This window comes from Pleurodeles waltl, chromosome 2_1 (assembly GCF_031143425.1).
Source record: "Pleurodeles waltl isolate 20211129_DDA chromosome 2_1, aPleWal1.hap1.20221129, whole genome shotgun sequence".
NCBI classification, from domain to species: domain Eukaryota; kingdom Metazoa; phylum Chordata; class Amphibia; order Caudata; family Salamandridae; genus Pleurodeles; species Pleurodeles waltl.
In genome coordinates, this window is record NC_090438.1 from 368216813 (window position 1) to 368231085 (window position 14273).

General features: G+C 45.0%; 1 protein-coding gene across 1 annotated transcript in view; it reads left to right on the forward strand.

The window, feature by feature from the left end:
• Positions 1–14273, forward strand: part of LOC138265066 (connector enhancer of kinase suppressor of ras 2-like) — a 518319-nt gene that overhangs the window by 195113 nt on the left and 308933 nt on the right. The window contains exon 4 of the mRNA XM_069212618.1: positions 1489–1537. Within this exon, the coding sequence (XP_069068719.1) occupies positions 1489–1537 (49 nt within the window). The remainder of the gene's footprint in view (positions 1–1488; positions 1538–14273) is intronic.

Below are 14273 nucleotides of genomic sequence, written 5' to 3' on the forward strand. Positions count from 1 at the left end.
AGCCTAGGTGCGAAAGGTGTGGCATGAGTAGGTTATTAGGTGACTACGTGAGATGGAACAGAATAACTATTATCTTGTTTGATAGGCTTTGATTTTGTAAACAAAAGTCATCAAGAAAAAGAAGATTCATATATGCCCATTTCCTGAAAATATATACCTTTTGTCTATTTTACAAAATATATTTTGATACCTTGGTAATGCCGAATGTATTAATAGAATGCACTGACTTATGTTCACTGAATGTGTATAAAGGGCAAAATGCATAGTAAGAGAACCAAAAACATTCTATAAATTAAACATATATATAAATGATATAAAATGTTAAAAAATATTCTTTGTTGCTTTAGAAAAAAAGAAATTTCTCCATGTTTCCTAAGTAAAAAGTACACACTGAGTACGGCAAAGGAAATTATATCATGCATTTCTAGACAGTCATTTGAGCAGATGGCAGTCTAATCAACAAAATGAATATTAAAAACCAGAATACATCTGGGGCCAATTATGAGCTGAGCAGAGTGGAAGTCCTGCACTTCTTCAATGGGATTACCACCTTGCACCAGTTAATATCCCTGCATGTCTGCTTAACTTTTCCACATGTTTCAAAGTATAGTAACTGGGGAAAAAACATGCAGGCCTGAAAATTTCCATTAACCAGGATAGAAGTGGGAACAGTATGCGCTAACTGTATAACTGTGCTCTCTGTACAGGGCACCTGGTATATAGCCTCTATGTATGTCATTGCTAAACTTCATGACATAAGGGCTGCATTGCATATGTGTGGTGCACTCTTACATAGTTTTTTCAGTATGTGAAGGTACATGTAAAAAAGAATGATTTCCTTTTCTGCGTAAATCTTTGCAAGTTAATTACAGATTGAGTAATACACGAGGGAAAATACGACCCTTCTTAAAGAAAAGGTTCAACCAACAGGTAGGCCACAATACAGAATCCAAAAATTAACAATGCATTTTTTCCAGTCCAGCTTGCTGTTCTCTCGCACATTTTATGTGGAAAAGAGGCACATAAGGCTTTGTTACTTTACGTAGAGCACTGAGGCCAATGCATTCTTAGAAGGTAACACAGTCTCATGTGCCTCCTTACAACCTGAAATGTGTCAGAGAATAGCAAGGACGAATGAAGAGATCCACCGCCTGTAGTGAATGTTCAGTGGTTACAAGATGACTCAAGGTACATTGAAAGAAACAATATGTTTGTGGAACTTTATTTTGTCGACCATTCAATGCCTATAAAGGTTGTTGTTGGAATGTTCCCCATTAACACTGACGTATAGTAACTCTTATAAAATGTCCAATTCAAACAAATTGTGGTTTTGCACTACTTGTGAAGGCAGCACAATTTGTGCAACAAGGTCCAAAGTTTAGGATTGCCAGTGCCTGCATACCAGCTGCATGATAATAGATGTATGCCCTTCATGTCGAGATAAGATGTTAATCATCTTTAATTTCATGTCCTTTGTGTTTTTTCCAGTCTTTCCACTACACTTCCTTGAGGGTAAAAACCAAAAAGCGATCAAAGGGTAAGATGAGATGAGAGTAAATGCATTAATAAAGAAAACAACTCATATTGCGTCAAATGTTTAAAAACTTTGTTTTCATATTATATACATGGATATTGTTTACCTGTCGCTGATAAAAGAAAGTGATGAGTTATGTTGTTTTGGAGCAATGTGATTTTCAAAGAGAGCATTTGGGTGGGAGGATGGTTGTGCCACTGGTAGGAATATAAATGGCAATTTATGGAATGTCCTTTAAATCCGGCTGGAATAGGAGTGCACCACAAAGTAACAAAACGTTGTGAACTAGAAAAGCTCACATTTACCATGGTTGCAACCAATATCCAGATGTCAGTTACGCATTACCAAACATCGCTCCACGCCACCAGAACCTATCAAGTCCGAAGCAGAATAAAAGATGGGCAGGTACTTACCCACGGTTGCCCCTACAGTAGGAGTACATGTCAAAATATTTTGGAATTCAATTTCAGCAGCATTTGGAAAGAATTCCAAGAGAACTTTAGGGAACCTGTGATGGTCCGACATTCCTTGAAGTGCTCCTATTCATTTACATTCCCACATATTTTGTACTCTTACATATGCTACGCAGAAGCATAGTTGTACTTCCCCAACTTTGTGTGTGTTTTTAAATGGGAAGATATGCCTGCCAGTAGAGAAAGCCCTTCTCCTACCACCAAACTGTGGGTCAAACCCAGATTCTTTTCCACCTTGAAAAATGATTTACCTCTGCCCTTGACAAAAGTAAATCTCTGAATGTTTTCTCTGTGGGAAAAAACATGTACGAGCTTACCAACCTTTGCAGGTCCCCCACCCACAAATCTTCTCCTCTTACCAAATTTACTTGCATGGAATATTCAACCATAGTGGCAAAATGATCTGTGGAAGGAAATCGATTTACAAATACAACATTTTATTTTGTGATTCAAAGCAGTTGAATGAATCATTTTCTGTGTACCTAAGATAAATACCTTTGGCAACCAGCCCTATAGTGTTCTGTGGAAATGAAGACTAAGGGACAGATTTGAACAAAGTGGTGCTGCACCCAGTGCAGCACCACTTTTCTTGCGCCCCTTAGCGCCCCCTACTTTCACCATGTGTGCTCCATATTTAAAATACGGTGCACCATGACGCAGGGTAGGGGGCAATAGAGTCAAAATATTTGATGCTATTGATGTACTGTTCAGGGTTAGCACCAAGATTTTGGTGCTAACCCTGCACAGTACGTAGAGGCCCATTGTAACCAGTAGTGTGCCCCCTTTTAACTCTCTGAGCAGGTGTTAAAAATGCAAAGAAAATGCTGCAACAAAATCTTTTTAGATTTCTTTGCCCCATGTTTTCACCCCCCCAATGGGGGAACGCCCCCTTGCATACATTGTGCCTGGTGCATGCATAATGTGGCCCGAGGGGTTACAAAGTGGTGCAATGCATGCATTGCGCCACTTTGTAAATCTGGTGCAGTGATTTTGGCCTTGTTGGGCCACATTAGCGTAAAAAACAATTATGCTAACATGGCGCAAGGAGGTGCTAGGCCCTCTTAAATATGGGCCTAAGTTGGGTCAAAGCAAAATAAAGATGCTGGAAGCCCAGAAAAGGAGGGAGGACATCTCACTGGTTAAGGTTAAAGCTGCATCCACCGCTGGCGATAAAGAGGCTCATTTATATCTTGGCGGTATGTATGCTCCATCGCAGCAGTGATGGAGTATATATACGACCAAGATAAAGGTCCGCCTACTCAATGTTGATGCGGGCAGACCTTAAGTTTGGCTATGGTGTCGCTACTCTTTCATCGTCAAAGCCAAACTTCTCGCATGGCCAGACAGAGTAAGGGCAGTCGGAGAAATTGATATATCTCTGCCATCACAATCAGGATGGGTGGACATGTAGCTATTTTTTTTATTGAAAGTCACTGCCAGGCAAAATCTGCAGGTTAGGGACAGTAAAATGGTAATAATGGCCCCCCCTATGGGAGATGACTGCTATGATGGGAGGAATCGGGATTAAATTAAAATTGTTTGGTGCATGTCTGTGTCCTGCTGATATAGCCCTGCACCAAACAGCAAAATGCATTGGCAGGAACTGCCATGATGGCGGTTCCTTCCAATGCATTATAGGTGGTCACCTGCTTGTCTGTCATTTATAAGTCTGACGAACGGCCCAACCACCAGGGGAATGAAGTAATTTACTCCATCCCTCTGGCGTAATGACAAGCCATCGTTCCATATACACATCAGCCCCAACGTATCCATTGGGAGAGTGAGATAGCTATAAGGCATTGTTTCATTAAGAAGAAATGGTGGAAGCAAAGAGTATGGACTCAGGCGTACCTGCATGTCAGGACGAATAAAGTATATAATGGTCCGTGATTGAGGAATAAGCAGACTGGTCGGTAGCAGGTCTCAAAATAGGTGAATTAGCAACATGGCCTTGTGGCAGCTATTTCCTTCTGTGTTCTTGAAAAATAAAAGACCACAAAAAAGGGCAAAATAGTTAACTTAAACAATGCATTTATGTACCAAACTTTGTAAGTCAGATGTTTCCCTCAATGAAATCCAGTTTTGGTGCAGCTACTTTGATCGCCAGGATTTTTGGCGTATAATTTCAACAAGCTTAATCCACACCATGGCTCCCAGGCTGTTGAATGAAGTATTGACATAGTAGGACTCTTTGAGTGAATGTATGTTGGTATACATAAATGAGGCAAACGAAATTGGAACCATTGAAAAAGACCCGAAGGACCGAAGGGCAGAATGGGAGTCAAATGCTGAAGGTGTGGACGTGTGCTGTGGTAGTCAGATCGATTCAGAACAACCAGAGTAATAAACAAGATCAACATCAGTTTCATTTTTCGATTTATTAATTCATAATTGTATTTTGTTTAAAGATTAAAGAGCCTAAATATATTTTTTTAAACAATAAACTTCATGAGATGACGTTACAACAATATGTGACATTCTTAAGAAATGCTAAAATGCAAGGACACATTGTTAAGATTCAACTTATGTCCACAAAATGTGATGACTTGAATAGGAGTTTATTTCTTTATTAGATCCTCATAATGCATAGACCCAATCCACAGCGGCATCCCAGGTCTGAGGCATCACATCAACAGACTCCCAACAATTCCAATTATAACATTCTAGGTGATGCTGTCTTGGATACATAAATACATCATCATCTAGATTCAGATTGCAGTGTCATAAGATACCACATCACCTCACTCACTTAATCTATTGAACTTAAGAACAAAGAACAACTCTAATGCTTATCTACAATTCAAAGTAATGTAACAGCAAAATAAAGGTTTTATGGCAACATCAAAAGATGTGTGCCATTAATCTAATGATGAAATTCATGTATAGCCCTGCAAGTAAATAGGTCTTCTTCTCTCTCTCTATTGTCTAATTTTTATCTCCAAACACATTCATATTCTTGGGAAAAGATTCTTTAATTTGAAGTGTTCCACACTTTGCCACTCTGTTTAAGTTCCAAATCTTATGATCATCAGTTTTCACTTTATTTTTAAACACATATCACACCTTAAAAGGCCTACTAAATTTTGAAACTTCCCATAATTTTTGGGGGGGATTTCATTTTTATCAAATCCCCCTTTCCCCCCCTCACCACCATGGGTTTGACAGCTTCTTTCCCTTCTCCTTTTTTTCTCTTTTTCTCCGTTCCTCTACATTACCAAATTGCTCATCCACTTCCTTTCTTTTGTCATTTACCTATCCAGATGCTTTTCACTATCAGGAATTCCTACTCTAAATAAATTAAAAGGTGACACCTCTGTGGTGGAGGGCAGTGTCAGGCGATTCTTTATTTTTTTCTTCTTCATGCTTTCTTCCCAATCCTATCCACAGGCCAGAGATTGCTGCAAACACACTTTCAAAACCTTAATAAAGCGTTCCACCACACCATTAGTTTTTGGGTGATATAGTGCTGATTTGTTGTGTACATTGCCTTTCTTTTTCAAGAATTCCTCCATCACTCCTGATGTCAGTTAAGCCCTGTTAGAAATGGGGTCTTTGGTTGGCAGTCAGGTTACCTCCTGTCCAGGCAAGGACCCTCACTCTAGTCAGGGTAGGTCACACACAATCCAAATTATCCTGTGCCCACCCTCTGGTAGCTTGGAACTGAGCAGTCAGGATTAACTTAGAAGGCAATGTGTAAAGTATTTGTGCAATAAATCATGCAATAACACAGTACAAACACCACAAAAGTACACCACACAGGTTTAGAAAAATATAGAATATTTATTTTATTAAATACAGGTCAAAACGATAAAGATTTGATAAGTACACGTTGAAATATCACTTTGGAAAATGATAAAAAGAGTCTTAACTTCTTAAAAGCAATAGGTGTCTCTTGCAAGCACAAAGTACCTGGTTTGCATCTAAATTATCCTCACATAGCACCCTGCTCTTTTGGCTACCTATGGCCTACCTTAGGGGTGGCATATATGTAGAGAAAGGGAAGTTTAAGGCTTGGCAAGTACTTTTAAATGCCAAGTCGAATTGGCAGTGAAACTGCACACACAGGCCTTGCAATAACAGGCTTGAGACATGGTTAGGGGGCTACTTATGTGGGTGGCACAATCAGTGCTGCAGGCCCACTAGTATCTTTTAATCTACAGGCCCTGGCCACATGTAGTGCACTTTTACTAGAGGCTTTTTTGAATTGAATAAGCCAATTGGGTATGAGCCAATGACACCATGTTTCAAGGGAGAGAGCATATGCACTTTAGCACTGGATAGCAGTGGTAAAGTGTGCAGAGTCCTAAAACCATCAACAACAGTGTCAAAAAGTGGAGCAAGTCAACGCCATCAACTCCTTCTGCTTCAACACCCTCCGCATGCTTCAGAAGATCTACAAATGGGTCCCCACGATAACCGGAAGAACGGTCACCCAAGCCCTCGTGATCAGCAAGCTGGACTACGGCAATGCCCTCTATGCAGGAACCACAGCCAAACTCCAGAAAAGACTGCCTGCGCATCCAGAGCACCTCTGCAAGCCTCATCCTGGACATCCCCCGCCACTGCCACATCAAAGCCCACCTAAGAGTCCGACACTGGCTCCCCGTCAAGAAGCAAATCATGTTCAAACTCCTCACCCATGCTCACAAGGCACTGTACAACACCGGACCAGAATACCTCAACAGACGGCTCTCCTTCTACACCCCGACCCGACAGTTCCGCTCCACCGACCTTGCCCTCGCCACCGTCCCATGCATCCGCAGAACAACCGCTGGCGGCAGATTGTTCTCCCACCTCGCCGCCAAGAAGTGGAACACTCTTCCCACCCACCTGCATCAGACTAAGGACCTACTTACTGTCAGGAGACATCTCAAGACTTGGCTGTTCAAGCAGTAGCAGCCCCCCCTCCCCCAGCACCTTTGCAGGCAGGCAAAAAAGTTAAGGGTGACCACCCTAAGGCTGTCAGGTCTAACATGTGTCCCCCCCAGCTGAAAGTGGGGAGAGCTACCCAACCTCCGGGGAGCTCTCATCGCTGAGGCGGAAGTACCTGGAGAGACCATCAGCATCGACATGATCAACCCCCGGGTGATGCTCCACTGTAAAGTCCATCCCCTGTAGAGAAATGGACCACCTCAAGAGTTTAGGATTTTCAACCCTCATTTGCATGAGCCACCTGAGGGGCATGTGGTCTGTCTGAACTGAGAAGTGAGTCCCAAACAGGTATGGTCTCAGCTTCTTCAGTGCCTAGACCACAGCAAATGCTTCTCTCTCAATAGACCTCCACCTCTGTTCCGGTGGTAATATTCTTCTAATAAAGACTACTGGTTGGTCTAGGCCCTCCTCATCAGCTGTGCTAGTACTGCACCTATGCCATGCTCTGAAGGCTCTGTCTGCACAATGAATTCTCTGGAGTAGTCAGGTGCCTTGAGCATGGGGACCATGCACATGGCTTCCTTTAGGGAGTCAAAGGCTTTCTGACAAGCCTCTGTCCAATTCACCAATCTAGGTTGTTTCTTGGATGTCAGTTCTGTTAAGGGGGCTACTATGGTGCCATACCCCTTAACAAATTTGCGGTACTATCTGGTGAGTCCTAAGAAGGCCCTGACCGCTGTTTGAGTTCTAGGTGGTTGCCAGGCCTTGATAGTTTCAATCTTGGCCGGGAGGAACTGCACCTTGCCACCACATACTAGTGTCCCAAGGACACCATGGAACCCTGCCCAATCTGCCACTTACTGGCCTTGATGGTCAGGCCGGCCGGTTGCAGGGCCTGAAGCACCTCCTTGAGGTGGAGCAGGTGTTCCTCCCAGCTGGAACTATAGATGGCAATGTCGTCTAGGTAGGCTGCGCAGAAGGCATCCTTGCCAACTAGGACCCCGTTAACCAATTGTTGGAAGGTAGCGGGGGCATTTTTCAATACAAAGGGCATTACTCTGAACTGGTAATGGCCCTCAGGAGTAGAAAACGTGGATCTCTCTTAAGCCGTTTTAGTCAAGGCGATCTGCCAGTACCTTGACGTGAGGACAAAGAAACTAAGGAACTTGGCAGCGCCTAGCCTGTCTACGAGCTCATCAGTGCGGCGAATGGGGTGAGCAGAGTTAAAAACACGGAAATCCACGCAGAATCTACGTTCTGGCTTGGCACTGGATGCAGCAGCCTTGGGAACCAACACCACTGGGCTGGACCATGGCCTGCTGGACTTCTCTATCACCCCAAGAGCCAACATCTAGGCCAATTCATCCTTGATGCTGGACCTTACTTTATCTGACACCCTGTACATTTTATTCTTTACAGGTGGTCTGTCTCCTGTGTCAATATCGTGGACACACAAGTGTGTTAGCCCAGGCGTGAGGGAGAACAGGGAAGAGAACTGCTCCAACAACTCGTAGAAGTCACCTCTCTGATCTAGAGTCAGGGAGTCAGATGGATTAACAACCTCCACTGACCCATCACCGTCCTTGGAAGAGAGGAGGTCGGGTAGAGGCTCACTCTCTTCTTCTATGCCCTCATCTGTCACAAGAAGTATGCTGACCTCAGACTCCTCAAAATGAGGCTTCAGTCGGTTGTGATGGAGAACCATTAGAGGGTTTCGTGGGTATTGAGGTCCAATAGGTAAGTGGCCTCCTCCTTCCGCTCCTTGACTTGGAATGGTCCATTCCAGCGGTCCTGGAGAGTTCTAGAGTCTACTGGCTCCATCACCCATACATTGTCTCCAGGTGAGAATTCTACCAGGGTGGCCTTCTGGTCATACCATTCCTTCATCACCTCTTGACTGGCCTTGAGGTTATTCTTGGCCTGTTTCCAGAAGCGCTGCGTCTGGTTGTGGAGAGCCAGTATGTAACTGACCAAATCTGGGAGAGGTTTCTTAGGAGCTTTCTCCCATCCCTCCTTGACTATGCTTAGTGGTCCCCTGACAAGGTATCCATAGAGAAGTTCAAAGGGGCTGAACCCCACCCCTTCCTGGGGCACCTCCCTTTAAGCAAAGAGAAGGCATGGCAAGAGGACGTCCCACTCACTCCTCATGGCCTCAGGCAGGCCAGTGATCATGCCTTTCAGGGTCTTGCTGAACCTTTCAACAAGCCCATTGGTTTGTGTATGATAAGGGGTGGTAAACCGATAGGTTACCCCACACTTATCCCATATGGACTTCATGTATGCTGACATGAAGTTGGTGCCTCTGTCAGACACAACCTCCTTTGGGAACCCCACATGGGTAAGTATCCCCATTAGCCCTCTGGTCACCACTGGTGAAGTCACTGTCCTTAGAGGGATTGTCTCTGGATAGCGGGTGGCATGGTTCACCAAAACCAGAAAAAACCTGTTGCCTAGGGTGGTTTTGGGGTCCAAGGGACCAATGGCATTGATGCCCACCATTTTAAAGGAGGTGCCAATGATGAGGAGTGGGATCAGGGGTGCCTTGAGCCTTTTCCCTGTCTTCCCACTAGCCAGGCAGGTTGGGCAAGACCTGCAGAAATTATCTGAGGCTACCCGCATTCGAGGCAAATAAAAGTGGGTGACAAAGCCTGACAAAGGTCTTGTCTTGCCTCAAATGTCCTGCCAGGAGTATGTTGTGAGCCAGGCCCAGTAGGAAGGCCCGGTAGCACTGCGAGACCACCAGCACACGTGCTGCCCCAGCAGCTGGTACCTTAGGCCCACTGTAGAGGAGCTCATTCTCCCAATTTATGTGGTGATCACAAGAGGCTTTACCTGCTGCTTGGGCTGAGGCCTGTTGCCTCAGACCCTCAAGAGTGGGGCACTCCTTCTGCGCTTTGCAGAATTCCTCCTTGGTTGGTCCACCCTCCACTTGCCAGCCAGCAAGCTCATGCAGGTTATCCAGGGTGGTAATATCCTCCCCAGTTGGCTCAGGGGCCTCCTCTTCTGGGACCCTGTCAACCACAGTCGGTTTCCTACGCCCCTTGCCCTTCCTCTGTGCAGCTGTCTGGGCCATTGTTCCAGGCACCAGACGCCCTTGACTCCCTCCCTGGGCAGTCATGGACTGTGTGGTCATGCAGTCCCATTCAGGCAAACCTAACATCTCCAGGTGGGATCTGAGCTCTACCTCCTTCCAGGTAGTGTGCTCAAGATAATTTCCTAACAGACAATCTACAGGCATGGCAGGACTCGCAGCTACTTTTAGAGTACCAGAGACCCCCCCACACTCAAAGGAAACCAGAGCTACTGGTAGGTGGCTCTCGCGATTGTCATCGACTATGACCTGGTGGAATGTATTGGGGATGGCCTGCTCTGCTGACACCAACTGACCCCTGACAGTAGTCATACTGGCTCCTGTGTCACGCAGAGCCTCCACCCTTTGCCCATTGATGGTGACCCACTGCCTATACTTGGAAGTATTGGCAGGCATGTGGGCTTTTGACACCATTTCTTCCTCTCCCAGGGATACTAGGGACACCTCTATCTGCTCCCCAAAGCTAACTGGGATTGTCTCCCACCCGACCACTACACTAGCCAACCCAGGTGTCTGCCCTCCAGTGTGGGGCTGTGCCCTCTTGGGACACTGGGAGTCACCCTTAGCATGTCCATGCTTGAAGCACTCTAAACATTTGGAGATCATTTTCCTCTTTCTTTTTGTCAAAGTACCCTGGCTTCTTCTCCCATTCAGGTGGAGATTGGTTACCATCCCCTCAGCCCCTCCACCCCCGAATTGTTTTGGGGCCTTTTGAGAACTCCTTATTTTTAGGTTTTTCTCCCCTCCCCCCACTTTCTTCTGGTGGGAACCCTGATCACCTTTGTGGGTGTCCCCCCAGGTACCTTCTTGGACACTCTGGAACTAACCCAGAGGTCCGCCTCCTCAGCAAGCTTTCTAAGATCATTCAGTTTACTGTTAACTAGGTGCTGGCGCAACTATGTAAAGAAAACACTGAACATATTCTCTTTCAGGATCAAATTATATAACCCCAAATAGTCATCTACTTTACTGCCCTGCACCAATCCATTCAGTGCCTTACTGGAGAAATCAAAAAATTCTACCCACTTTTGTGTGGGGAGTTTGGTACTGTCCCTGAACCTCTGATGGTATTTCTCAGGTGTCAGCCCAAACTTGGCAAGTAAAACAGTTTTCATGGGTGCACGTGCATTTTGATCCCATGGATCCAATGCAAGGAGTGTGTCCCTCCCCACTACTGGTACATACCACCACATGGCTGCCCCCCATTGCTTTTCAGAAACCCCATGAGCCCTTAGTGCAGCTTCATAAGCAGCCAACCACTTAGCAATGTCATTTACCACCACATAACTTGGACCACATTTTTGGGTATACGAACCTTCCTTACCCCAGCAGGTCCTGTATGTATGCTGCCACCATTACTGCTGGAATCAGACTGCCTCGCCTTGATATCCAGCTCTTTGAGACTCAGTTCTTGAGCCAACAAAAGTTTCTTTTCAGCCAAGGCTTTCTCAGCTGTTCTCTCAGCTTTCCTTTCCTCTGCCTCCATGTTTAACTTTGTCATTTGCAGTTGAAATTCTCTCTCCTCCCTTCTTTCTTCTGCAGTAAGGCCATGGCTAGAGACACTGCTCCCTGGTTTACCAGGGGGCACAATTTCAGAGGTAATAACCCCCACTGCTGGCAACAAATCCTCTGAGGGGCCATCCTCTGGCTCCTCCTCCTCAACATTCTCTTCTGAATGGGCTTCAGCCAAGGCCCTCAGTACCTTTTGGTATTCCTCCTTACTGGAGGCACCCCAGGAAGGTACTCCCATCCGCTTGCAGAACCCATTCAGCTGGTTAACAGTGTATGTCTCCAGCTTGGCTAGGTCAAAGTCTTCAGCTCCTGCTTGAGACCCAGACAGAGACATGTTGATTGAGGATTAAGTTAAAGTGTCAGGCAGAAAACCAAATTGCAGAAAAAGAAAAAAAAATGAAGTTGACCTTCAACTGTGGGTAGGTAGTGTACACATAGCTATTGCATGTCACTGCACAAATACAAATCTTATCCTTACTGTTGATCACCAATGTTAGAAATGGGGTCTTTGGTTGGTAGTCAGGTTACCTCCTGTCCAAGCAAGGACCCTCACTCTAGTCAGGGTAAGTCACACACAATCCAAATTATCCTGTGCCCACCCACTGGTAGCTTGGCACTGAGGAGACAGGCTTAACTTAGAAGGCAATGTGTAAAGTATTTGTGCAATAAATCATGCAATAACACAGTATATACACCACAAACGTACACCACACAGTTTTAGAAAAATATAGGCTAGTTATCTTATTAAATGCATGTCAAAACTATCATGATTTAATAAGTACACGTTGAAATATCACTTTAGAAAATGATAAAAAGAGTCTTAAGTTCTTAAAAGCAATAAGTGTCTCTTGCAAGCACAAAGTACCTGGTTTGCATCTAAATTATCTGCAAGGGACTGCAGAGGAGGAGATATTTAGAAAACTGGGAGGTGTGCGTCGGTTTCTCTGGGTGCACACAGATGATGAGTCGATATTTTCCACGCAGCAAGGGCCTTACATCGATTTCCGGCGCGCGGACTTGGATCCTCTTCGGGTTGAGGGATATTTGGATGCCCCAGGGACGATGCAGAGAAATCCTTGGGGTGTGGGACAAAGTAACAGGAGCTGCGTCGATCCAGTGGGCGATGCTGGGAAATTTCTGTCCCACGGCGGGTGCTGCGTCGATTCTTCTCATAGTAAGTCGTGCTGCGTCATTCCGGGTCGACGATGCGTGGATCCAGTGGCGCTGCTTCGATCTCCACTCGGATTTCTTCACAGAGATAAAGTCTCTTTGGCCCTGAGACTTCAGGAAACAAGTGGCAAGCACAATACAAGCCCTTGGAGAGCACTTCTCAGCAGAGCCAGAGGGCAGCAAAGCAGCAGGGCAACAGTAAGGCAGCAGGGCAACAGTAAGGCAACAGTCCTTTGCAGAAAAGCAGTCAGGTGAGTCCTTTGGGCAGCCAGGCAGCTCCTCTTAACAGGTTGCAGGGTCTGGTTCAGAGTTCCTTTCCCAGTAAGTATCTTGTCAAGAAGTGTCTGAGTTGGTAGGGTCAGAGGCCCTGTTTAAATACTCAAATGTGCCTTTGAAGTGGGGGAGTATACAAGCTTAACTACTCCCTCTTCTCCCTTGAAAGTGCAAAATGCATAATTGCAAATAGCTTCTACACATGCTTTTGAGTGTTCATGGGTCCTTTCTATTGGCAAGATTTTGTGCAAAGAGGGATTGTCCTTCTGCCACATGGTTTCTTTGGCGTTATCCAACATGCAGCCCAACATAAATTGATCCCTCAAGCGTTTCTTGCTTGAAGCACCAAAACCACATGTGGCAGCTAACTTGCGTAATATTGTACTGTGTTGTTCCACAGTCTCACCTTGACGCTCCATTCTCTTCCCAAAATTATATCGTTCAAGGAGCCTACTCAATTTCAGCAGATTATGCAGATCAAGTTTTCTGAGGCTAATTTTATACTCATTACAACCTGTTGCATTACCTTCAAACAAATCAGGAAGATGCTCAAACAGGTCTAGCCCCTCAGGACCAAAACAGTGTAATAATAAAGACATTTTCCTTTCTGCACTTATTGAAGTGCCACACACCCTCTCATAATGGTTGAATAATTTTTTCCACTTAGGCCATGGTATTGGTGGATCACCAGATGACACAAGGAAACATGGGGGAGTAGTGACGTTCTGCATGACTGAACTAAACTACAAACACTCTGAAATGTAATGTGTGCAAGGAACCACGCTCCATTTTAAGTGGCTGTTGACCCCTTAATAAACTTTATGTTTATCACCTTCAACCACTCAGGGTCCAACAAATAATTTATCCAGTGCATTGTATGACAATTATTGTTCCTTGTCCTCATTGTGTGTGTATCACATCAGATACAAATGTCTCCTCACAATTGTGTGATATGCCAATCAGTGTGCATATTACAGTGAAATATGCATGGGTGAACAATGTTGTGTGTTTGTGTATCACAGAGTTGTGAGCTGGAATGCACTTGAAGTTACCAGAGTGTGCTAAATGTCAATTGGTATGTGTATCACTGTGAGCCACATGGGAATGAACTTTACTCTTTGAGAGTATATCACAGATAGATATGTATGAATGCCCAGTGTTTGCGTACCACAGGAAGATACGCTGTTCTCTATCTTTGTCACAGTATTCCAATAGTGAAAGCCTTATCCAAAATGGCTCCCAATGTCATGCGTAGGCATCAAAGACGCCTGACGAAGCACATATGTAGGTGCCAGTAATGTGTTATGATTGAGATGCACGTGGGTGGCGCTCAGCACGCTGTGTGCGT